We start from the raw sequence: 24140 nt of genomic DNA on the forward strand, positions 1-24140 counted from the left end.
TGTGGAGCAGTCAGTCTGGTCCTTCCACTGCAGGACAGGACACCCTGGCCCTCAGCCTGTGGCACCAGGGGCACCACTCACACCCAGTAGCACCCAGACCCTCAAGACAAGAAGGTAATGAACAGAATTCACGGATTACATTCCTTGTGAGTGGGCTTCCCTGCTCTACGTGTCAGGTTGGGGGAGGGGGGGGGGGTGGGCAGGTGGGATTTACAAGAGGCAAGGTGCAAAGCCACCCAGCAGCCTCACCATCTAGGGCCTCCACTGTTCCCTGGTGCGCAGGGCACTCCTTGGAGAGGGGACCCTTCCCTCTGAAACCACAGAAACACACAGCTCGGTTGTGAAAAGAAATAAGCTTTATTGAGCCACAGCCCTAGTTCTCCTTCTCCTGCACAGTCTTGGTTCCCCGGAGACGCCCAGTCCGGCGGGCAGCAATGAGACCCACTTTCCGGCCAGCAGGGGCGTCTCTGCGGATAGTAGAGGGTTTGCCAATGTGCTGGTGGTTGCCACCTCCGAAGGGATGCTCGACAGGCTGCAGGAAGAAGGAGGTGATGGTGAGGTGGAGCTGACCCTGATCTACCTCAGGAAGGCTTGGGAACCCGCAGAATCAACCGGCTTGCACTTACAAACTATCAGCCACCTCACAGCACAGATCTCCCACCATAAAGAGGAGACACTCCAGGCAGGAACTTGTCCACCTCATCTCATAGCCCTCATACACTGAATACTGACCCCACGTCCACTTCTGGGCTACTTACATTCATGGCCACACCCCGCACCCGCGGCCAGCAGTTCCTCTTTGCCTTGTACTTGTGGTAGGCACGGCCAGCCTTAAGAATGGGCTTGTCAATGCGGCCACCTCCAGCCACCACACCTGTTGGAGACCAAGAGACTCAGGGAGATGTATCACCCACCCCACCCAGCACTGGGGGACACTCCCATCAGGCAGAGCATCCCCTGCTGTGTCCTTGCCAGTGCCCCACCACCATGTGTCATTCAGGATCACATGATCCCAGGAGCCTCAAACATGCCCGGAAACCATCACCAAGCAGTAAATCCTGCTACAGCCTGTCAGCTAGAGCTTCCCTAGTAGCTCAGACAGTAAAGACTCTGTCTGCACTGCAGGAGACCCGAGTTCAACCCCTGGGTTGGGAAGCCCTGGAAAAGGGAATGGCAACCCACTCCAGCATTCTTGCCTGGAGAATTCCATGGACAGAGGAGCCTGGCAAGCTACAGTCCATGGGATCGCAAAGAGTCAGACGTGACTAAGCGACTAACACACACAGCCTGTTGGCTGATAAAGGTTCTTCCGCTGCAAGGTAGCTAAACCAGGACTTTACTCACATCACCTGCAATGCCCACCTTGAGCCATGGCTTTTCAGAAGTCCTCCCCTTTGCAGGGTCTGACACTAGGCTCCTCCCCACCCCAAACAGGACAGCTGACCTGGCCCACCACTTCTCTGCCATTGTTTTGCTTATTCTGTGAGCACACCCTCCAGAGCCTCCCCCCAGGCTTCAAAGATGTTGTCAGCCAACAAACTTGAGTATATGCATTTCAACACACTGTGTGGCTTTAACCAGGTGGCCCACAAAAGCAAAAATCACCTAAATCTAGGTTATCCCAGAGTGCAGCTAAGCCTACCTTTACTTTATAGAGTTCCAGCATGTTGAACCCACTCTCATTCAACACCCAACCAGGAGTTAAACAGGAACTACTTACACCCACTTAATAAGTATCCCAAATTAGACCACACATTGTGCTCAAACTTGAGTGAAGCAGGCAACTGTGTTCCTGGCTCGTCTAGCTGCTGGCTATCCACAGGAGACCCACAGCATACAACCGCTGCCTTCCACTCACCGACCACAGCTCTGTTGGCAGAGGAGATGACCTTTTTGGAGCCCGAAGGCAGCTTCACTCGCGTCTTCTTTGTCTCAGGGTTGTGGGAGATGACTGTGGCATAGTTTCCGGAGGCTCTTACCAGCTTCCCTCGGTCACCAGGCTTCTCCTCCAGACAACACACGATGGTGCCCTCAGGCATGGTGCCCACTGGGAGCACATTGCCGATGTTGAGCTGGGCTACAAGAGAAAGGTCAAGTAGTGTCTTCGCCACTTCCGACACTGCTTGCCAAAACCACGGCCAGCCTCCTCCTACAGCTCTCCGGGCACTCACCGGGATGCCTGGCCAAGCAGGTGTCCCCAAGTGAAGGCTACAGCCTCAACGTTCCTCCCTCGACCCCAGCTGTAAACCGCCAGGCACAAATCCCTCCCCATCAAGACCTATCACCTCGGCGCGGAGCTCACCCTTTTTGCCGCAGTACACAAACTGGCCGGTGTGGATTCCCTCAGCAGCGATGAACAGCTCTGTCCGCTTCTTAAAACGGTACGGATCCCGGAAAACCACTTTGGCAAGGGGCGCTCCGCGGCCCGGATCGTGGATGATGTCCTGCGGATCGAGGCAGCGTGAGGGGCTCAGGGGTCCCGCTGGGCGCCCCGCGCCCCCACCCGGCCCACGCCCCGAACCTTCACGATGCCCTTGATATATCCGTGTCGCTCGGCGAAATCCACGGCGCGCAGGCGCGCGGCGCCTTTTCTGTGCTTCACATGTGCCCTGAACACGGAGCCGGCGCCCTTCCTCTGCCCACGTATCACGCGGCCCATGGCGGCGGTCTGGAGGCAGCTCACGGTCAGTGGCCGTCCGGCCCTGGCATCCCCCACCAGCGAGATTCAGGGGCCCCGCTCCCTCGGCTCCTCCCTCCCGCCCTCAGGACCCTCCGCGTCTCCAGCCCCAGCCGTGCGCCCCGGCGCTTTTTCCAGAGTCAGCTAGGGTCCCTAGCTGAGCCTAGGACAACGAGGGAGCGTCGGATGGCGTCGGATGGCGCCGGATGGCACCAACATGTCCTACCTGCTGCAGAGCGCGGCCGAAAGAGGAGACACGGGCCTTGAGAGCCGCCTTATCTTCCGGGGTGGGGCCGAGCGCCCCCAACCTTCCGGTCAAGGGCCGCCGCCGCAATGCACACCGGGACTTGTAGTTCTATGGCGGTCGCCAGTAGCCTCTCCCGCGCTCCCGGCCCTCTGCGCAGGCGCACTGAGTTAGACCGGCCCGCGAGGCACTTAAGACCCGCGGGTCTGGCAGCGAGGCTGCCCTTTAGCAGACGGGGCGCGGATTCGGCAGGCAAGGCTACCTGGCAGGGAGTCTCCAGCAGGATACATCTTTCTTTCTTTCGGAGAGGGGTCTCCTGGAGAAGTGGGAGGAGTCCTTCCGGTGAAGGTCCCTGGAGTTAGCAGAAGAGGAGATGGAACCCCTGAATGATAAGAGTAGGCGCAGACGGGGAGAGTTTAGTGATCAGGACCCTGGTTTTGCAGATTAGGCCTGAGTGGGGAGAGCAGGCGAGGTAAGGATTGAGGGAGGGCAGGGGTCTCACGGAGCAGAGGGGCTTGCTCTCGGGACTCCAGGGTGGAGTTTTTGCTCCAGTGTGGCCTCGCAGGGGTGGATGCTAGGGAGACATCGGAAGATGACAGGAGCGGGAAGGAAGTGGCCATGTGGCCACATTCTGAAGCCACGAGGGAGCAGAGGGGACTGTGCATGAGGCCCCAGTAAGAGGCAGCCAGCTGGGCTTGTCAGGGAGAGCCCACTAGGGGGCAGCACTGCCCACAGCAGGGCCAGAGCTGAGGGGCACCTGGATCTCCTTGGGGCAGGTTGAGGGGTTTTGGGGTCAGCTCCGCAAAGGCCTGGAGGACCAGAAGGTCAGAGGGATGGAGGTGAGGACAGTGCTTGGACTTGTGTGCTGTGGGGTCCCTGGGATGGAGTATGGGGGAGGGGCAGAGCGGGACACACGGCCCTCTACTCTCCCTTTGACCCTGAACTGGCTTCCCAAGCTGTGGATGCAGCCAGAATGAGGCTGACCAAGCCCACTCCAGGCTTGTGTCCAGGCTCTCACCACAGTCTGGGTACGACAGAGGTAGCAGTGCAAGCCCAGGAGCCAGGGCGTGTCTGGTGGCTGTGAGACCCCACTGGGGGCCATGGGCCCAGGGAAGCCTGAGATGTGCTGTTTCAGGGGTCGTGCTCCTGTGGACTCCTCCCTAAGGCCTACCTTAAGGCACGTGTGTAGACTCAAGGAGGGGCAGCTGATGGTGGGGCTTGGAAGGTGCACACCCCTGCCTCATGCTTGGTGCATCTATGCAGAGATGATAGTACCGGCTGGCGAAGCTCCCACAGTCCCGAAATCTGTGCCTCAGCTCCCCTCACTGGTCTGAATGTCGGCTTCCATATAAGGCCACTGAGTCTGACATACAGCCGGGTCTCTGCAGATCCAGGTCATTCAAGGTGGTGAGGACAGTCTCCCTGGGCATGGGGTTCTTATCTTCAGGAGGGGCCCAACTGCCTGTGTCCCCAGATGAGGCACTCCCCACACAGTGCCTTTGCTCACACTGGTCAGCCAGGGTGCCCTCTCATACCACCGAGGTCCATTTCCTTTAAAAGTTGTTCTTAAATATTTCTTCTCGCACCTACACACATGAGTAATTTGGAATAAACTCAAGTAACCATGTCCCTCTTCCGTCTTGTTCAGCTATGCTCCCCACGCTAGCATCTCTGGCAAATAACAGAACCCTATACTCCTGCTGTCTTTCATGGGAACAATAATACTACCTATCATAAGATCATTTTGAGGGTTAGATGAGTGAATATGCACGAAGAATACAAAGTAAGCCTACAAAAATCACCAGGGCTGTAGAAGTCAGAGGGGCCAAGCTCAGGCACAGACAGGAGAGGTGGCCTGAGAGAGTGAACACAGGGAGCCTTCAAGGTCCTGGGCAGGATCAGCTTGTTGACAAGAGTGCTGCATGCTGAAGGTGTTTTTATCTCCTTTCTGTGTATTCTACCTATAAAAATGGTGTTATTTTAAAAGTGTGCATGGGGGACTTCCCTGGTGGTCCAGTGGATAGGATTCCACACATCCACTGCAGGAGGCAGGGTTCAATCCCTGGTCTGGTAACTAGGAGTTCACATGGCACAACTAAAGAGCACACACACCTCAAGGAAGATGGAAGAGCCTGCATTTCACAACTAAGACCCAGTGCAGCCAAATAAATAAATAAATATTAGAAGAAAAATTTTAAAACTTTCTCTGAAAGACCCCCTTACAGCGATAACTGCTGGCCTGAGGTGCAGACAGGCCGTTGCCTCTGAGTTGTGTCAGGCAGTGGGCTCTCTGGCTTCAGGGCTCCTGCAACCCCACACCAGAGGCCCCCCCCCCCCACACACACACACACACACCACTCAGTGACCGTCTGGTCCCACACTGCAGGTCAGGCCGGCTGCTATGATTTTATCTGCATTTGGGGGCCTCTTGGATATTTAGAGGTTGTGTATGGGGCCTTCTTAACTTACTTGTCCCTTTCCGTGGACAAATAGCTCTTCTGTTCACTCCATCCTTTCCCATGTTCTGCCCATGTGCTCTGTGTCGTTTATCTGGAAACTGTCTCATCCGCTCTCCTAATTTGTTGTTCTACAGAAAAATGGAATGTTCTGGAGTTGTCCAGCAAACACACACAATAGAGCCTTTATACTTTCACTTTGAGTTAATTGCTGCTCATTAACATAAGCATAATGGGAATTTTCTTCTGATTTTCAAAAAATATTAATGACTTTCCTGATGATCCAATGGCTAAGACTGTCTGCTCCCAATGCAGGGGCCTGCATTCGATCCCTGGGCAGGGAACTAGATCCCACATGCTGCAACTAACAACTGACACAGCCAAATATATATATATGTATATACATATACTAAAGTATTAGCAAATCTCTGAAGTACTTGCAAAATGTGATCTTCCCACTAATAAGCTAAGAATGTACTTAAATACCCTTTTCCCAAATAAAGTGCATTTTTAGCCCTGACATTTTTTTTCCAACTTTTTAAAGCATGGTAAAATACACATAATTCACCATCTTAGTCATTTATAAGTACGCAGTTTAGTGGTATTGGGCTTCCCTTGTGGCTCAGCTGGTAAAGAATCCACCTGTAATGCGGGAGACCTGGGTTCAATCCCTGGGATGGGAAGATCCCCTGGAGAAGGGAAAGGCTACCCACTCCAGTATTCTGGCCTGGAGAACTCCATGGACTGTATAGTCCATGGGGTCACAAAGAGTCTGACATGACTGAGTGACTTTCACGTATTAGGGTTAGGATTAGGAGAAGGGCCCCGGGGCTGGACACCTGGTGTTTGTGAACAGGAGTAAAAGTCAAGCTTTGTTCTCACCCTGACACTTCAAGGACAAAGCTAGTGGCAAAAACTGAGCTCTGTTAAAGAAATGAGATGACCACTCCTGAGGTTAAGGAAGACTTCTCTGTCTGCACTTGTACAGGAAGGCTTCATAGGGGTCAAAAAGCAAGGGAGCCCCACACCATTACAAGTGTGGACATGCACCCACAGGCCTCTGCCTTGGGATCCATCTTAGAAAAAAGTTGTGCACACATATTGGAGAGGGTCCAAGGACCAGTCAGGTGTGAAGAAAGAAACAAGATAATTGGCCAAATGTAAACAAAGACCCCAAACACCAGCAGAGATAAGAAAGCCTTCCTAAGTGATCAATGCAAAGAAGCAGGAAAACAATAGAATCAGAAAGATTAGAGATCTCATAAAAAAAAAAAAGATTAGAGATTTCATCAAGTAAATTAGAGATAAGAAGGGAGAATTTCATGCAAAAATGGACACAATAAAGGACAGAAATGGTATGGACCTAACAGAAGCAGAAAATATTAAGAAGAGGTGCAAGAACATACAAAACTATACAAAAAAGATCTTAATGACCCAGATAACCACGATGGTGTGATCAGTCACCTAGAGCCAGACATCCTGGAGTGTGAAGTCAAGTGGGCCTTAGGAAGTGTCACTATGAACAAAGCTAGTGGAGGTGATGGAATTCCAGTTGAGCTATTTCAAATCCTAAAAGATGATGCTGCTTTGAAAGTGCTGCACTCAATATGCCAGCAAATTTGGAAAACTCAGCAGTGGCCACAGGACTGGAAAATGTCAATTTTCATTCCAATCCCAAAGAAAGACAATGCCAAAGAATGTTCAAACTACTGCACAATTGCACTCATCTCACACACTAGCAAAGTAATGCTCAAAATTCTCCAAGCTAGGCTTCAACAGTACATGAACCGAGAACTTCCAGATGTTCAAGCTGGATTTAGAAAAGGCAGAGGAACCAGAGATCAAATTGCCAACATCCGTTGGATCACAGAAAAAGCAAGAGAATTCCAGAAAAACATCTACTTCTGCTTCATTGACTACACTAAAGCCTTGACTGTGTGGATCACAACAAACTGTGGAAAATTCTTCAAGAGATGGGAATACCAGACCACCTTACCTGTCTCCTGAGAAACTTGTATGCAGGTCAAGAAGCAACAGTTAGGACTGGACATGGAACAACAGACTGGTTCAAAGTTGGGAAAGGAGTACTGTCAAGGCTGTATATTGTCACCTTGCTTATTTAACTTATGTGCGGGGTTCAGTTCAGTTCAGTCGCTCAGTCATGTCCGACTCTTTGCGACCCCATGAACTGCAGCACGCCAGGCCTCCCTGTCCATCACCAACTCCTGGAGTCCACCCAAACTCATGTCCATTGAGTTGGTGATGCCATCCAACTATCTCATCCTCTGTCATCCCCTTCTCCTCCTGCCTTCAATCTTCCCCAGCATCAGGGTCTTTTCAAATGAGTCAGCTCTTCGCATCAGGTGGCCAAAGTATTGGAGTTTCAGCTTCAACATCAGTCCTTCCAATGAACACCCAGGACTGATCTCCTTTAGGATGAACTGGTTGGATCTCCTTGCAGTCCAAGGGACTCTCAAGAGTCTTCTCAAAAAAAAAAAAAAAAAAGAGTCTTCTCCAACTGATGATGCAGGGTACATCATGCGAAATGCTGGGCTGGATGATGCACAAGCTGGAATCAAGATTGCAGGGAAGGAAATCCTGCCTGCACAGCATCACTGAGCACCTCCAGCTGTATTAGTGCCGTTGAAATAATAAACTCGACATAATGGTGGAAAAAAAAGATTGCAGGGAGAAATATTAATAGCTTCAGATACACAGATGACACCACCCTTATGGCAGAAAGCAAAGAACTAAAGAGTCTCTTGATGAAAGTGAAAGAGGAGAGTGAAAAAGCTGGCTTAAAACTCAACATTCAAAAAACGAAGATCATGGCATCTGGTCCCATCACTTCATGGCAAATAGATGGAGAAATAATGGAAACAGTGGCAGGCTTTATTTTCTTGGGCTCCAAAATCACTGCAGATGATGACTGCAGCCATGAAATTAAAAGACGCTTGCTCCTTGGAAGAAAAGCTATGACCAACCTAGACAGCATATTAAAAAGCAGAGACATTACTTTACTGACAAAGGTCTGTATAGTCAAAGCTATGGTTTTCCAGTAGTCATGTACAGATGTGAGAATTGGACCATTAAAGAAGGCTGAGCACCAAAGAATTGATGCTTTTGAACTGTGGTGTTGGAGAAAACTCTTGAGAGTCCCTTGGACAGCAAGGAGATCCAACCAGTCCATCCTAAAGGAAATCAGTCCTGAATATTCATTAGAAGGACTGATGCTGAAGCTGAAACTCCAATACTTTGGCCACCTGATGTGAAGAACTGATTCATTAGAAAAGACCCTGATGCTGGGAAAGATTGAAAGAAGGAGAAGGGGACGACAGAGGATGAGATGGTTAGATGCCATCACTGACTAGATGGACATGAGTTTGAGCAAGCTCCAAGAGTTGATGATGGACAGGGAAGCCTGGCGTGCTGCAGACCATGGAGTCGAAAAGAGTCGAACATGACCAAGTGACTGAACTGAACTGAACAGAAACAAAGACCCAGAAGGACTGTCCTATATAAGGGAGTTACATCACTCCTTACTGTGCTCCTCCTCACTCAGGATACCCACACTCCTCTCCAGGTGTGTGTCTCTGCCTAGTTTCTGACTTACTGTGCTTCTCATTAGAGAGCATATTCATACCATTTCTCTCCAAGTGTGTATTTCTGCTCTGCTCTGTCTTGAATAAACATTGTTTGTCTGTGTGCTTTCCCATACATTTTGCTGTGTCTCTAATAAACTTTGTACCTGTTTTTACAGTTTTCACCTCCTTGAAACATTCTTATTTTCAAAAGGAGGAAAGAGCCAGGGTCTCTTTAGTTCTAGCCTCTAGCCCCTGGTGGTCTAGTGGCTAGGATTCCTGGTTTTCATCCAGGCTACCCAGATCCAATTCTGAGGCAAAGAACTAAGATCTCTCTTCAGAATGGCTCACTGCTGTTTCCAAGATCAATATTAAGTATATGCATACTGTTGTGCAACCATCACCACCATCCATCTCCAGAACACTTCATGTTGCAAAACTTGGGCAGTCATATGGTAATTCTATGCCTAATCTTTTTACAAACCCCCATATTATTCTCCATAGTGGCTGCACCAATTTACATCCCCACCAGCAGCATAAAAGTGTTGCAGTTCGTCCACATCCTTGCCAGCACTTTTTCTTCTCTGTTTTTGTTTTTTTTACAGTAGCTGTCCTAATGGGTATGAGCCCTGACTTTTTTAATTTGCAGGACACTGTAAGGAAGCAGCTTTCCTCTGGGAAAAGAACCCAAAAGCACTAATGACAATCTGGTGAATAAATTTTTTGAAAAGTGCCTTTCTGAATCCCACTTCAGCCATATTCTTCCATTTATTGGCTCCATCTTGATTAAGCATGAATCCCTGTCCTGAGCAAAGGACGTATTTCATTTCTGGAAATTCTGTTTCTCAGCTTTTTTTTTTTTTTCATTTATTTTTATTAGTTGGAGGCTAATTACTTTACTGTTATGCCCGATGTCCAAATCCCTGAGCGGGAAGAGAGAAGGCTTCCAAGACAATGCAACTCGCAAAAAAAGGGAAGTTTATTGCTGACTCGAGTCAGGGCTCCCGCCGCGCGTCCAACGCAGTGGTACGGGGTCAGAGAGTGCTGAGCCCAAGCTGTTACCCAATTTATAAGGTGTGCATAAGCAGTTGGTAGCTGGCTTAAGCGGATTGGTTACATGTTTGCAAAGTAATCTTATTGGCCCAAACCTTCGCGGGCTTTTTTCAAACTTGGGCGTTCGCGGGCTTTTCAGCTTTCCCCTGATAGGTTCCCTTTTTCTTGCTAGGCGCATGTTGATTGGCTGGCTCCAGGTTACCTGATGGGGGCGGGGAATCCCACCATTTCAGGGGAAACCGAAACCCAGGTCCGGGCCGCCTGCCAGCCCCGGCAGCCCCACATTTACAATATTGTAGTGGTTTTTGTAATACATTGACATGAATTAACCATGGATTTACATGTATTCCCCATCCCGATCCCCCCTCCCACCTCCCTCTCCACCCAATCCCTCTGGGTCTTCCCAGTGCACCAGGTCCGAGCACTTGTCTCATGCATCCAACCTGGGCTGGTGAATCTGTTTCACCATAGATAATATACATGTTTTGATGCTGTTCTCTTGAAACATCCCACCCTCGCCTTCTCCCACAGAGTCCAAAAGTCTGTTCTATACATCTGTGTCTCTTTTTCTGTTTTGCATATAGGGTTATCGTTACCATCTTTCTAAATTCCATATATATGTGTTAGTATACTGTAATGGTCTAAAAATATGGAACGCTTCACGAATTTGCGTGTCATCCTTGCGCAGGGGCCATGCTAATCTTCTCTGTATCGTTCCAATTTTAGTATATGTGCTGCCGAAGCGAGCACTGTTTCTCAGCTTTTATCTTCATTTAAAGAAAAGTAAGATTGCTGATCCACAGGTTAGTTGGTCTTTCAAACAAGTTTCTACTGAGCATGTGAGGTTGTTGTTGAGCCCAGGAGAGTGAGGCAGAATGCAAACCTCATGGGCCCTGCCTTCAGGGATTCAGTTCCGAGTGGGAAAACAGGTTGAGAACAGGGGCTGGGCCGGACAGGAATGGGTGGTGAGAAGGCCTCTGCATGCCGGGCACACACCTGTCATCTGGGCCTGCGGCCCACCTCCTCAGGCCACCTCCAGCACCTTCTTCATTTTGCTCTTAGGACCCAGCCTCGGCAGGATCCAGGGGGTACCATCAGGATGAACGGCGTCGGTGAGAGAAGACACGTGAGACCAGCCTTGACAGGGCCAAGTCTGCGAGGGGGAGGGAGAGAGAGAGAGAGAGTGACCAGACGGGGGGTGCAGCAGAGTCTGGCAAATCTTTATTTTTTACCGTAGCTTTTATATTCTAAGTTAGTACATTTTTTAAGGGGAAGATAGTTTAATATTACATCAGCTTATCCTTCACGAAACCAGGGTGTTTTCTGCATACTTCTTTGTGAGAGTCTTGTACATTATCTTCTGGCCTTGGGGCCTATTGACATTTTATGACCTAGGTGAATGCAAAGCTGTTTTCCGTAATCTATTCTTTAATGAACACAAAGGTCAGCCCTTTTGCAGAAGTTATCAGTTAAATTTATCTAAAAGGTTTACCACACAAAGACTCTGCAGCTCCAGTGAGGCAGCCCCTGTTTAGCATTCCTGGTTAAAATTAACAATTCTGAACTCTTATTTTTCTAAATCTTTAACTATAACCACTTTTAGAATAATATTTTTGTGTTCTCTAATAGGGCTTCCTCACCCCCCAAAGGGCTCTGTGCCTATTAGGGCCTTTGTGTGATCAGGTTCTTTATGCTGTTTATGATTAAGGTGTTGTGAGCAGTCATGTACTTTAGTATGCATTTGCCAAGCAGGCTAGAATGCCAGCAAAGGGGTCTAAATTGAAACACTCCTTTCATCCTGGATAATCTTATAGGATACCGCCGTCCAGCGGACATATTAATTAAAGTTCTAAGTTGATTCTGTTTGGAGAGAGATCGGGGAAGGCCTTCTACCCGTGTCACAGAAATTAGGGAGTAGTCTAATATAGCAAGCATCAGAAAGACAGAGATCATCTTTAAGGTGAGCGCCGGGGCAGCTTTTCGAAATCCCTGAAGTCCTGATCTGCCTTGCTTGTCAGGTCTTCTCCTCACGACCTTGTCATGGGTGGGATCTCGTGTGCTGGCTCCCGGCACCCTGACCTCAGATATACTCTCCTAGGAGACTCGGAGAAATCCTGCTTCTGTTCAGGGTTCTAGGGTCTCCTGGCTCCTCCTGCCAGCTTTCAAGCCAAGCAAGGCTAAGTCCAAAAGGCATTCCTAGAGATAGCAAAGGAACCCTTAGAGCTAGGCGTTGACACAAACCAACCAATCCAGAGCCCACACTCCCGACTATCTCCTTTACAAGACTCTCACATCACACCAGTGCTTCCCTGCCCTAAGTCACAGCGGGGGCAGGTATCAGATCACTGGAGATGACCCAGTAGCCTGCTGAAATTATTCAAGCACACGGCCCTAATCCTCCTCAGTGTCATTGCCCTGCCTTGCCCATTCCTTTCGCAGAAATCCCAGTAAGGGCTCTGGGCCAACCCTTCCCTCCTCTCTTTCTCTTCCTGACCAACCCAGTGCTTCCCTGTGTGCCCCTGCATGGTGTGCCCTGCCTCCTCCCATTTCTAGACACCTGTGAATATAAAAGTCCTCCCACATTTCTGACGTCTTCAGTTCAGTTCAGTTGCTCAGTCGTGTCTGACTCCTTGTGACCCCATGAACCACAGCACGCCAGGCCTCCCTGTCCATCACCAACTCCCGGAGTTCACCCAAACCCATGTCCATTGAGTTGGTGATGCCATCCAACCATCTTCATCCTCTGTTGTCCCCTTCTCCTCCTGCCCTCAATCTTTCTCAGCATCTGGGTCTTTTCAAACGACTCAGCTCTTCTCATCAGGTGGCCAAAATATTGGAGCTTCAGCTTCAACATCAGTCCTTCCAATGAACACCCAGGACTGATCTCCTTTAGGATGGACTGGTTGGATCTCCTTGCAGTCCAAGAGACTCTCAAGAGTTTTCTCCAACACCACAGTTCAAAAGCATCAATTCTTTGGCACTCAGCTTTCTTTATAGTCCAACTCTCACATCCATACATGACCACTGGAAAAACCATAGCCTTGACTAGACAGACCTTTGTTGACAAAGCAATGTCTCTGCTTTTCAATATACTGTCTAGGTTGGTCATAACTTTCCTTCCAAGGAGTAAGCGTCTTTTAATTTCATGGCTGCAAGCACCATCTGCAGTGATTTTGGAGCCCAGAAAAATAAAGTCAGCCACTGTTTCCACTGTTTCCCCATCTATTTGCCATGAAGTGATGGGACCATATGCCATGATCTTAGTTTTCTGAATGTTGAGCTTTAAGCCAACTTTTTCACTCTCCTCTTTCACTTTCATCAAGAGGCCTTTAGTTCTTCTTCACTTTCTGCCACAGGGTGGTATCATCTGCATATCTGAGGTAATTGATATTTCTCCCAGCAATCTTGATTCCAGCTTGTGCTTCCTCCAGCCCAGCATTTCTCATGATGTACTCTGTCATATAAGTTAAATAAGCAGGGTGACAATATACAGCCTTGACGTACTCCTTTTCCTATTTGGAACCAGTTTGTTGTTCCATGTCCAGTTCTAACTGTTGCTTCCTGACCTGCATACAGGTTTCTCAAGAGGCAGGTCAGGTGGTCTGGTATTCCTATCTCTTTCAGAATTTTCCAGTTTATTGTGATCCACAGTCAAAACTTGTGGCATAGTCAATAAAGCAGAAATACATGTTTTTCTGGAGCTCTTTTCCTTTTTCTGACGTCTTACCATCCCTGATTAAAACAAAATCCACATACATTTTAACTCATCAGGATATTCCTGAGTGTTTGGGGATAGTGACAGCCTTCAGCAGCTCTGTCCCACTTCACTGAAAATGTTATTTCCCTGTGCCATCTACTAAACTACAGAAAGTGGCCTTGGAAACACATCTCTTTAAAAATATATATACATATTTTGGTCACACATCTTGTGGGATCTTAATTCCCCAACCAGCAAGTGAATCTGTGTGCTCGGCAGTGACAGTGTGGAGAACTAATGACAGCATTGCCAGGGAATTAATTATTTATTGATTGACTTTTGGCTGTGCTGGGTCTTTCTTGCTTTTGCATGGGCTTTCTTTAGTTGCAGAATGCAGGTCTACTCTTCATTGCCATGGGCAATGTGGGCTTCTCATTCTGGTGGCTTTTCTTGTTGCGGAGCACAATCTCTAGGCACGTGGGCTTCAATAGTTCTTGTACCCCAGTTCAGTGATTGTGGCTTAGTTTTTCTGAGGAATGTGGAATTCTCCCGGACCAGGGATCAAACCTGTGTCCCCAGCGTGGCAGGTGAACTCCCGTCCACTGCACCACCAGGGAAGTCCTCAAAAATAACTTTCAAGCTTGGCTTTTCCCCTGGGAACACTTACAGCTCAGAATCCTAATCCCAGGCTGGAAATAGCTGGAAAGTGATTTGGGTTTGCCCAGAGAAGAGGCACTGTGTTAGGGGACCATGCAGTGTTTGCTCAGTGGGTCCAAGGCTCAGTGAGGATTATGGAACTCAGGTGTGGAGGCCCTGGAATGGCCTGCAGTGGACAGACACAGTCTCCTTCACCCCGCACCCAGGTAGCTCCCCATACCTCCCACACTGCCAGGTGTCTGCCGGGTGGACACTCTGGGCCAGACTCTTGTGGCAGCTGAGGTGGTCTGTCATCAGTCTGAAGATCCCAGTATCAGCCCTGGCTCCCCCTCTTGCTCCCTGGATCAGCCTCACCTTGAGTAGGAGTGCTCCCCTCACCTTGAGGGGGTAGGCTGGGGCCCAGGTTTGCCAGGACCTCCTAGCTCAAGATGGTGCAGTGTGATGACACTCCAGCAGAAGGGGGACCCAGTAGGTCAGGACACCAGTGAGCTCAGGGTGCCTGAGTACTTGGCTAGGGGTTAGGGTTAAGAAGCAGGTGTACACCCAGTCCTTTCCCATTCTCCATTTCTTCATCCATTCATCCTTTGCACAGATGCTCTCAGAGTTATCAGGGAGGATGTGGAGATGGGAGAGCTGAGAATTGTTCGACATCTGGAAGCATGGGGTAGGGGACCCAGGCCACATCACGCAGGCACCCACGGAAAAGAGCTGGTTCCTCTGAGCATATTAAGTTTCCCCTTCCACCTCCCCTAGGAGTCTGTCCAGGAACTGCCTCTGTCCACCTTCCTTGGACTTGCACTCATTCACCACGGCTTTGCCAGGGACCCCAGGGTTTGGATCATCAATGAGGCTGGTGTCAGGGCCTTCCCCCAACCTTGCCGCTCCAGGGCTGTCCAGTGTGAAAAGTTCCAGGAGCCCAGACCTCACGGGAAGCTGTGGCCTCCAAAGACGTGCGCAGCGACCTCCCCAAAGCTGAGCTGGGCTGCCGAAAGGGAGGCTCCTGCCAAGTCCCAAAGAAGTTGGGGTTCCCTCCCCCTACACACAGGACCGCGTGGGTCTGGGAGAACACCCAGAACAGGCTGCCCCAGGAGCCAGACGAAGCTGGAGTGGGAGAGAGCACAGTGAGGAGCAGTCTTGACCTGACACCCGGGCGCGCGGCCCTTCGCCTGAGGGCCCACCGCCTCAGGTCTCTCGGCGGGTCCTAGGTTATCCCGCTGCCTCGAGCCCCGCGACGCAGTCAAGGACCTCAGCCAGACTTCCCGGTTGACGTCTGCCCTAGGCCTCTCCTCCTGGTGGTCCTCACCCTTTCTGCAGCCCTCCCAGCCTCATCTCTCGGCTGTCGGTGCCCCTCCACATTCTGCGGTGCCCGCGGCCCGAGACATCTCCACACCAAGGTCAGGAACACCTACTCTCTCCACAGTGCTCCTCTGCGCCCCACCTGGCCGCTCGCCCCCGTACTACACTGGGCACAGCTGGGGCAGCGGCGTCTCTGTAGTCCTGGAGCCTGGAACAGGCCCAGCAGGCGCGTTCCGCCCGGCAGCAGCCCGCACACAGACCCAATGCGGGGACCAGCGGCCCGGAGTGTGACCAGAGGTGCGCGGGTACGGTCCGGGCGACCCTCAGGCCGCTCTCCTCCGGCTTCGTCCGGGTCTGCTTGCTCCCTGGCCCCAGGCCACACAGCTGCGGGCCCGGGCCCTCACTTTCCCTCGGTCCCAGCCCCGCCCTCCTTGATATGTGACCCCTCCCTCCTTGACCTGTGGCCCCGCCCGCTCCGGGCGCTGTCGGTTCCCAAGGTATCTGGCCCCGCCCCTTCTCGGGCTCCCGGGGTTGGGGGGCCGGCTGGGAACCACAGAGTCGGCCGGGCCTCCGAACCGCCCAGAGCAACCGGAAGTCTGCGGGGCGAGCGGCCGCGAGCGGCCGAGGCCCGTTTCCGGCGTCGTCGAGCTGCTAGAGTCTCTCGCTGGCCCCGGGAGGGTGAGTCGGTGATGAGGGCGTCGGTTAGGGTCGGGGCTGCCCAAGTGCCCCTCCCCCTTGAGCTTAGAGGTCTCCCACCGGCCCCCGCGCTCCCCCGGCCTCTCCGCGGGGAAGCGCTAGTGGAGCGGGCGGCTCTGCGAGCCCGTTGGCGCCGGGTAGGGCGGTGGTCGTGGTCGAGCCTTGGCCGTCTTGGCCGGGAAGAAGCGGGAGGGGTCATCCGCAGATCCGGCCTCGCTGCAGCCTCGTAGCCTCCCCTCCGGTTCTAGGCATGCTCCAGCCTGCATACCCATCATCTCCCTCGGGGGCACTCTTTTACCCTCTCTCACTGCTTTTCCAAGACCTAGACTTCGTGAAGGTGGCCAAAAGGGCTATGTCTTGGGGTCGTAGGCTATGTATTTTCTCTTAATTCTGGCTGCCACTTAGGGTCTGTACTTCTCTACAGGGGACCCAGGATCCAGCATTGGGAGGCACGTGCTTGCTTCTGGCCAGGCCGAGGTGGGGAACCGCTTGACAGTGGTCGCGCTGTCTGAATCAGCTTCTGGCCTAAAGCTTCTTCCCTCAAGCCGCTTTTGGAGTTAAAATCTCCCCTAGGAAGTCCATTTCCCTTTCTGACCTCCCAGGAGGATGCTAGGGGAGGGGTCAGGTTTTTGTACGAGGGTTGGGGTGTGGTCAGGTGTCCCCTCCTCTATTCCCTACAGTCCATCCTGCTGGTTCCTGTCTACTCCAGCTGCCAGTCACATCATGACTCATCTTGCTGCCTGAGATCTTGCCCCACTGGCTCATTCAGCCCTAGTACTTCGTGCCTCAGAGGGTCTTTCCTGCCTCTGGCCCTTGCACACTCTGTTCCTGCTGCCAGGAGTTCCCTCCCCACCCCCATTGGCACCGAGTTAGCACCTAGCGGAAGTGACCCATCAGACTAAGTCAGCGTTTCCTAGTTTAAATGCTTTCTGAGTCCCTTGTACTTGTGCTGTCATCCCAGTTGTAATTTTGGTTTGTTTCCATGGTCAGTTAACTTTCCCCCACTAGGCTGCTCCAAGAAGGTAGAGTCCTTGTGCGTTGTTCAGTACCACATCTCTATTGCATAACCGAGTGCCTGGTACACGTGGCAACTACCCATTACATGTTTGTGGAGTAATTCTTCCATGTCACACTCTCTGAAAGATGAATGAAGCTTCGGAGGGCAGATACTGTAGTGCTACCGCCATTTTGGCCCCACTGCAAGTCCCTGCCAGAGAACACTTGGAGTTGGAAGTAAAAGATTGGAGGATACGGTACCCCCTCGATTAGTCTGGAAGTGAGACGTTGGGGCCTCCAGGATCGTGACCTCTGACTCTGGTAACTGCCAACAGGGCTCTCAGCCAGGACACGTGGATTCCCACCCACCAAGCCTCATGGTAGGAGTCTGACTTCCCCTGTTCCCTCCCTCGTCTTGTGAGGCCCCTACCTGCTCCTCTGGGCACCTACTGTGCCCAGTGGGCCTGGACCTAGACCCTCGGCCTCTTGCTGACCCCTTGCCAGTCTCGGGTGTCTCCAAGGTAGTGAGCAAACCCTGCTCAGATTGGGCCTGCCTGAGGCTCTTGGGGGAGGGTTTGTAGATCCCCATGGTCTGGGGCCCTCCCTGTCCTCCATACTGTCCCTCCCCTTGATTTTATTTTTTGGTCACACTGCACAGCTTGAAGGATCTTACTTCCCTGACCAGGGATTGAGCCTGTGCCCCCTACAGTGGAAGCGGAGTCCTGACCGCCAGACGGCCAGGGAATTCCTTCCTCCCCTCGATTTTCAAACAAAAGGGGCCTGATGACTGTCTCACTCAACCTTGTGGTCTTTGTGCTTGAGACAGCCAGGAGACTGGTGTGTGTCCTTTCAGGAGGCTGTGACATTTGGTGATGTGGCCGTGCACTTCTCGCGGGAGGAATGGCAGTGTCTGGACCCCGGCCAGAGGGCTCTCTACAAGGAGGTGATGCTTGAGAACCACAGCAGTGTGGCTGGACTAGGTGAGGCTTTATTTGGACACCCCTATCCCTTCCATCATCGGTCAGCACCCACCTATTTTGGCCTGTGTTAGAGGCTGCAGATCTGGAGGCCATGTGGTCAAAGGCTAGGCAGGGGCTCGGGACTGTGAGTCCTGTGGGTCAGAAGCTGACCCCAGAAGGCGTCTCAGTGAGCCAGGCAGGCTCCCAGGTTTGCATACGACATGTGATTCAGTGCTCACAGGGTAGGTGGACTTTCTGCCTGAGTGAATAGAAATAGAATCCAAATTTGAAATAGCTTAAATAGCTACTCAGTCAGATTTCTTGTTGTTTCTTGAGTTTAGTATTTACCTGTTCTGTGTTTACCATTTTTGTTTCTAGTTGGTGTATTTAAAAACATGAAATTTTATGCATAAACATCACTTCAGCTGCATACTACGGATTTTGACTCATAGTAAATACAGTTGCCACTTACTAATTCATCACATAGTTTCTGGATAGTAATAGTTTTGAGCCACCCACTGTGATCGCTGTTGTGTCCAGCTGCACTTAGATCAGGTGCAGTCTGTGGTATTGTTTCATGGCCTTTGCCCGACCCCCTTGCTAGCTGCCCAGGGACGTTTCTCTGTGAGCAGCACACGTGTGCTTGGCAGGAACCTATTTCCTCTTGAATGTGGGGTCCTGCTCTCACCTGAGCCTTTGACCTTCTCTGCCTGCTGCCTTCTCCACCCCATGGCTGAAAACCTGAGGAGTGTTCTAGCCCAAGGGCTTGACCAGCCCTTGGGTGGGCTGGGAGCACTTCACACAGCTGCCCCACAGCATGGGAGCTACTGGCCCCAGAAGGCAGGTGCCGGGGGGTGCCCGCTGGTCTCCAGCCCTCTGTTGAGTCCCTGGGCTCTGTGTGAGGACTTGAGGCTGGGGCTGCTTGCTGATGATTAGGCTTCACACCTTCTGATTTAAAATCCATTTTGTTGGTTGATTTGTTGTTGTATTGTTTCTTAAGCAACCCTACCTCTTGGAGCATCCCTGAGGGGACTGAGGGAAGTGCTGCCTGTGCCTGCGCCTCTCCCCATGGGGGAGAGCTGGCCTGTGTTCTGCAGACTTGGGTGACAGGACTCCCTGGCTATCCTGGCCCTGTCTCCCTTTGCAGCAGGGCCAGACTGGGAGTCCACACATTCCTCTCTGTCCAGCCTCAGGAGGCAGCAGGTCTGGACAGGAGGCCCCTGTGCTCCAGTAGCCCCAACCCTTCACTCCTGGGGACCAGGGAGAACTGAGCCCCGAGCAGCACTCCCAGCCACAGTGATGCCGTGTCCTCCTCTGCTGCCCCCACAGCAGGATTCCTGGTCTTCAAGCCTGAGCTGATCTCCCGGCTAGAACAGGGGCAGGAGCCATGGGTCCTCGACCTGCAAGGAGCAGAGGGGAGAGAGGCAGCCAGGACCACCCTGACAGGTGAGGCTTCTGGGCACAGGAGGGATTCAGAATCTCCATGCCTGGCGAGGGCTCAGGTGGGAAGCTGGAGGGGGACCCCAGAGGCCATCGATGCAGCTTTGACTGAGCTGCCTGGGGATGCTGTGGGGTGCACCTAGGTGGCCAGTCATGGGGCGTAGGCCAGTCATGGGGCAGCCTCAGGAAAGACTAAACTACAGAAAAGCAAGGGCATAGCATCCCTGTGCATTATGGCAAGACAATTTGTTTTTGAACCATGTTTTGTTCAGTTTGAATTTTACTAATATTCTTACTAAGTAAAGGCACACATGTGACTCTGAGCAGCTGTTCACCTGCCACTGCCACGCTCCCTCCAGAGTTTCATTGGGTCTGGGTGAGCCCAGCCTCTCAGATGAAGTTCCGGGGCTGGGTTGGTGTCCTGAAGCTGCTGTAACAGAGCACGCAAACTAGAGGCTTACCACAGCCGAGACTCATTGTTCTTTCATTGTGGGGACCACATGTCCAAGATCAAGTCACAAGCAGTGTCGTGTCCCCTCTGAAACCTAGAGGGGAGGATCCTACCTGCCTATTCCAGCTTCTCGTGGCCCCAGGTATTCCTTGGCTGGTGGCCACATCCCTCCATACCTCCATGTGGAGGGCAAGCAGGGAGGTGGGCCCTCTGGAGACCCCCGGGAAGGAGGCATCAGTGTAGCCCAGTGTAGTCACTGTGGCCACCTGGAAGCTGAGGGGCAGGGCAGCAAGGGATGGACACAGCAGTGTGAGTCAGAGGGCATGACTGGCAGCGGCTGGAGGGTGTGGAGGTCAGGCTCTGGGCCCTGCTCAGAACCCCACCCAGTGGACAGTTGAGGCCCACCTCTCTTGGACTCACCCCTGTGTGGCCCTTAGCAGCTTTGGTGCCTCATTTTTCTCAGTACATAATACCCCTCTGTTCAGTTTTCAGTCCCTCTTTCCTCCTCACTCTAATCTCAAAGGCACCCTAATCCTGCCTCTTATCCTCCACCCTTTTGGGCTCACTTTGCTTTTTTGTGGGTTTTCCTTGTACTCATTCCCTGTGAGATGACCTTTCCTCCACGTAGGAGAGTGGTTCTTTGCAGTCTTCCAGGTATATAGTAACTGAATGAATGCATTAAGCATGAACAGAACCAGATTTTGACCACTGTCAAAAGGCATTGACTTCTCATCGCATCTTTCCAAATGCTCAGTACAGCCTGTCCTGGGAGGGGGCTCAGTCCCAAGGGTGGTATGTACCCCCACACCCCAGTCTCCTTTCTCTGACGGGGGATTAGCAGCAATTTGCTTCCTGTTCATTTCAGATTCTACAGTTGGGACTGATGGTGAGCAGGCCTGTGAGGACTTGGACAGTCTTAAATCAGAATCCAGGGGGGTCATGGTCAAAACCTTGCCCCAGGACTTTCCCCAGAGTCCTGGCTTTGGAGATACCTCAGATCCTGAAGTCTGTTCACAGAGACAGCCAAGCTCCCTCTTCCATAAAAACTTCTTGAACATGGGGACCACGGCTCCCAGGAAGGCCTTCGCCGAGGACGAGTTCCAGGGTCATGGTGAGCGGGGGAGCAGTGGCCGCCTGGGTTGTCAGCCTGATCAAAGTCAGGGGTCCTTCCGAAGGTGTGATGTATGTGGCAGGAGCTTGCGATCTCCTTCAGATGTTGCTCTGCACCAGGAAATGAATACCCAGCAGAAACCCAACAGATGCCAAGAGTGCCAAAAAAAGTTATCTGATTGCTTTCAGGGGAGACAGCCGAGTACCTTGTCTGGAGAGAAACCGTATGAATGTAGAGAGTGTGGGAAGGTCTTCAGGTTGTGCTCACAGCTTACTCAGCATCAGAGGATCCACACTGGAGAGAAGCCGTTTAAGTGCACCGACTGTGGGAAGGCCTTTCGCCTGAGCTCAAAACTTATTCAGCATCAAAGGATTCACACTGGGGAGAAGCCCTACAGGTGCGAAGAATGTGGAAAAGCCTTTGGGCAGAGCTCCAGCCTCATCCACCATCAGAGGGTCCACACGGGAGAGAGGCCCTATGGCTGCCGGGAGTGCGGGAAGGCCTTCAGCCAGCAGTCTCAGCTGGCCAGGCACCAGAGGACCCACACGGGAGAGCGGCCCTACCCGTGCCCAGAGTGCGGCAAGGCCTTCAGCCAGAGCTCAACCCTAGCTCAGCACCAGCGGGTGCACGCTGGGGAGAAGGTTGAACTCCCGAGAACCCCTGAGAGTCCCAGCCTGGGTGCACGTCAGAGGATGCATGCTCCCGAGAAGCCATTTAAGTGTGACGAATGTGGAAAGGCTTTCCGGTGGGTCTCCCGCCTGAGTCAGCATCAACTGACACACACTGGAGAGAAACCTTACAAATGCAACAAGTGTTCGAAAGCCTTTGGTTGCAGCTCACGACTTATTCGCCACCAGAGAACTCACACTGGAGAAAAACCGTTTAAGTGTGATGAGTGTGGGAAAGGCTTTGTCCAGGGCTCACACCTCATTCAGCATCAGAGGATTCACACCGGGGAGAAGCCTTACGAGTGCAGTGACTGCGGGAAGGCCTTCAGCCAGAGCTCGAGCCTCATTTACCATCAGAGGATCCACAAGGGGGAGAAGCCCTACGAGTGCCTCGAATGTGGAAAAGCCTTCAGCATGAGCACACAGCTCACGATACACCAGAGGGTGCACACGGGTGAGAGGCCGTACAAATGCAGCGAGTGTGGGAAGGCCTTCAGCCAGAATTCTACCCTTTTTCAGCACCAGATTATTCATGCTGGGGTGAAGCCCTACGGGTGCAGCGAGTGTGGGAAGGCCTTCAGCCGAAGTTCATACCTGATCGAGCACCAGAGGATCCACACTCGTGCCCAGTGGTACCGTGAGTACGGGGGCACCCTGGAGGCTTCCACCCACGCGAGTCGGAGGAGAGTTAATACTGTAAAGAAACTTCACAAATGTAATGAATGTGAGAAAATATTCAGATGGCGGTCACATCTCATTATCCACCAGAGAATTCACACTGGAGAGAAACCTTACAAATGTAATGAATGTGGCAAAGCTTTTAATAGGAGCTCAAGGCTTACTCAGCATCAGAAAATTCACATGGGCTAGACCACTTACCTTTACAAATGTGTATAAATGTGAATAAACCTACAGCCTTAACTTATTTGACATGGGATCTTTTACACTGAAGATGTAGAACACTGGGGAATATTCAGAATTGCTCTCTTAGGGAGTGTTGAGATTCACACGTGGTGTATGTTTTTGCTGGCACCTTTGACCTTATCCCCTTCAATAAAGCTCGTGTCTCTCACATCAGGGTGACACGTGTAGCATTTGAGTTCTCAAAGGGATGACCCTGGGCCTTACAGAAGAGGCATGAGAAGAGCCCCAGCAGCCCCACCAGAGGAGTGGTATGAAAGATGTTTCCCGGGACGTCTTCCTTAGGCCACAGGTACTCAAGACTAGCTTCTGCAGCAGGGATGTGTTTGTGCAGGGCTGCTGGAGGGGTACCCGGGCTCCCCTTTTGCTCTCTCCACCGGATACGCCTCGCAGAGCAGCCCTTCTCTTCAGGGAGGCGCTGGGTCCATGCAGGCATGCCAGGAGCAGCACCCAGGGCTGGGGACAGTGTCCCTGGCCTGCTGTAAGTCCAGAACCCAGTGTCCTCCCCGAGCGTTGTCTTACAATGGTTACAAGAATGAAAGAGCAGCCCTGAGGACGCCACCAGAGGCATATCCTCAAAACACCAGCCACATGGACCACCAGAACTGGAAGCTCTGCAAGCAGACGCGTGAGCCGGTGCCTTTGCCCAGGCCGATGGCTGGTGGAGACGCCTGATCACCAGGATCAGCATTGGGATGTGGCCTCACGGGCCCCACAGGTCCCAGGGCAGAGGGCCTGTGGGTGCCGAGCACTGGGTGCCAGTGAGCAAGCCCGCTCTCCTGGCATCGCCTCCTGCTCAGGTTTTCTCTGCCAGCATGGCCTGGTTTGGGTCAAGTGGTCAGAGCACGTGGCCATCTTGTCACCGGCAGGAGGAACTTGCAGGGAACATCACTGCTTTGGTTGACTGACAGGCTGAGCTGCAGAGCGGCTCCTAGAACAGCTCCTCAAGGCCTGCGAGCCGCAGGATGAGGCTGACGTGCAGCAGTGGCTCCCGCACGGCCTGGGCCCCTGGGCTGTGCAGGGGGACTCAGGATGATGAGTGTCACCAGCTGCTACCCAGGACCATCCCATGAGACCTGGCGATCTTTGGCACCGTTGCTGATAATCACAGGGCAAAGGGCTGTCTCCCATGGAGGGGCCACTTCTCCCATGTCCAACAGGTGACCCTGAGGTCACTTGAGGACTTTTATTGCAACAGGACTTGGGTTATGTCACACAGGTTGGGTTAAGCCCAGGT

General features: G+C 52.1%; 2 protein-coding genes, 1 long non-coding RNA gene and 1 other non-coding gene across 9 annotated transcripts; 1 reads left to right on the top strand and 3 right to left on the bottom strand.

The window, feature by feature from the left end:
* Nucleotides 1-334: 334 nt before the first annotated feature.
* On the bottom strand, nt 335-2992 carry RPL8 (ribosomal protein L8). Its single transcript, XM_020884627.2, has 6 exons — nt 2904-2992; nt 2522-2668; nt 2303-2444; nt 1859-2077; nt 759-874; nt 335-532 (listed from the first exon to the last, which is right to left on the bottom strand). The coding sequence occupies exons 2-6, from the start codon at nt 2657-2659 to the stop codon at nt 374-376; spliced, it is 774 nt and encodes a 257-aa protein (XP_020740286.2). The 5' UTR covers nt 2660-2668; nt 2904-2992; the 3' UTR covers nt 335-373.
* Nucleotides 2993-10654: 7662 nt separating this feature from the next.
* LOC139034096 (U6 spliceosomal RNA) lies at nt 10655-10761 on the bottom strand. Its single transcript, XR_011486551.1, has one exon. It is a non-coding gene; the product is annotated as a U6 spliceosomal RNA (small nuclear RNA).
* LOC139034088 (uncharacterized) lies at nt 10665-16075 on the bottom strand. The gene is made up of 2 exons (XR_011486545.1): nt 12593-16075; nt 10665-11164 (listed from the first exon to the last, which is right to left on the bottom strand). It is a non-coding gene; the product is annotated as an uncharacterized lncRNA (long non-coding RNA).
* On the top strand, nt 15980-23054 carry ZNF7 (zinc finger protein 7). Of its 6 annotated transcripts, XM_020884227.2 has the most exons (6): nt 16252-16339; nt 16782-16834; nt 17501-17733; nt 18207-18333; nt 19642-19758; nt 21069-23054. In XM_020884227.2, exons 3-6 carry the CDS (start codon nt 17731-17733, stop codon nt 22850-22852), a joined length of 2031 nt encoding a protein of 676 aa, XP_020739886.2. In that variant the 5' UTR covers nt 16252-16339; nt 16782-16834; nt 17501-17730; the 3' UTR covers nt 22853-23054. The 6 variants fall into 6 exon arrangements, with proteins under 6 accessions (XP_070320447.1, XP_020739882.2, XP_020739886.2 ...); XM_020884223.2 differs by lacking the exon at nt 16782-16834 and having other exon boundaries at nt 16236-16339; XM_020884215.2 differs by having other exon boundaries at nt 16782-17733.
* Nucleotides 23055-24140: the final 1086 nt, after the last annotated feature.

Source organism: Odocoileus virginianus, unplaced genomic scaffold, assembly GCF_023699985.2.
Source record: "Odocoileus virginianus isolate 20LAN1187 ecotype Illinois unplaced genomic scaffold, Ovbor_1.2 Unplaced_Contig_23, whole genome shotgun sequence".
Taxonomy (NCBI): domain Eukaryota; kingdom Metazoa; phylum Chordata; class Mammalia; order Artiodactyla; family Cervidae; genus Odocoileus; species Odocoileus virginianus.

Excerpts from the sequence above, each read along its gene's own strand:
- RPL8 (XM_020884627.2), bottom strand. The coding sequence starts at position 2,659 with ATGGGCCGCGTGATACGTGGGCAGAGGAAGGGCGCCGGCTCCGTGTTC. Across the intron at positions 2,445-2,521 it reads ATATCAAGGGCATCGTGAAG|GACATCATCCACGATCCGGG; the intron begins GTTCGGGGCGTG and ends CTCGATCCGCAG. Across the intron at positions 533-758 it reads TGCGGGGTGTGGCCATGAAT|CCTGTCGAGCATCCCTTCGG; the intron begins GTAAGTAGCCCA and ends TTCTTCCTGCAG.
- ZNF7 (XM_020884223.2), top strand. Across the intron at positions 18,334-19,641 it reads CAGCAGTGTGGCTGGACTAG|CAGGATTCCTGGTCTTCAAG; the intron begins GTGAGGCTTTAT and ends CTGCCCCCACAG. Across the intron at positions 19,759-21,068 it reads AGCCAGGACCACCCTGACAG|ATTCTACAGTTGGGACTGAT; the intron begins GTGAGGCTTCTG and ends TGTTCATTTCAG.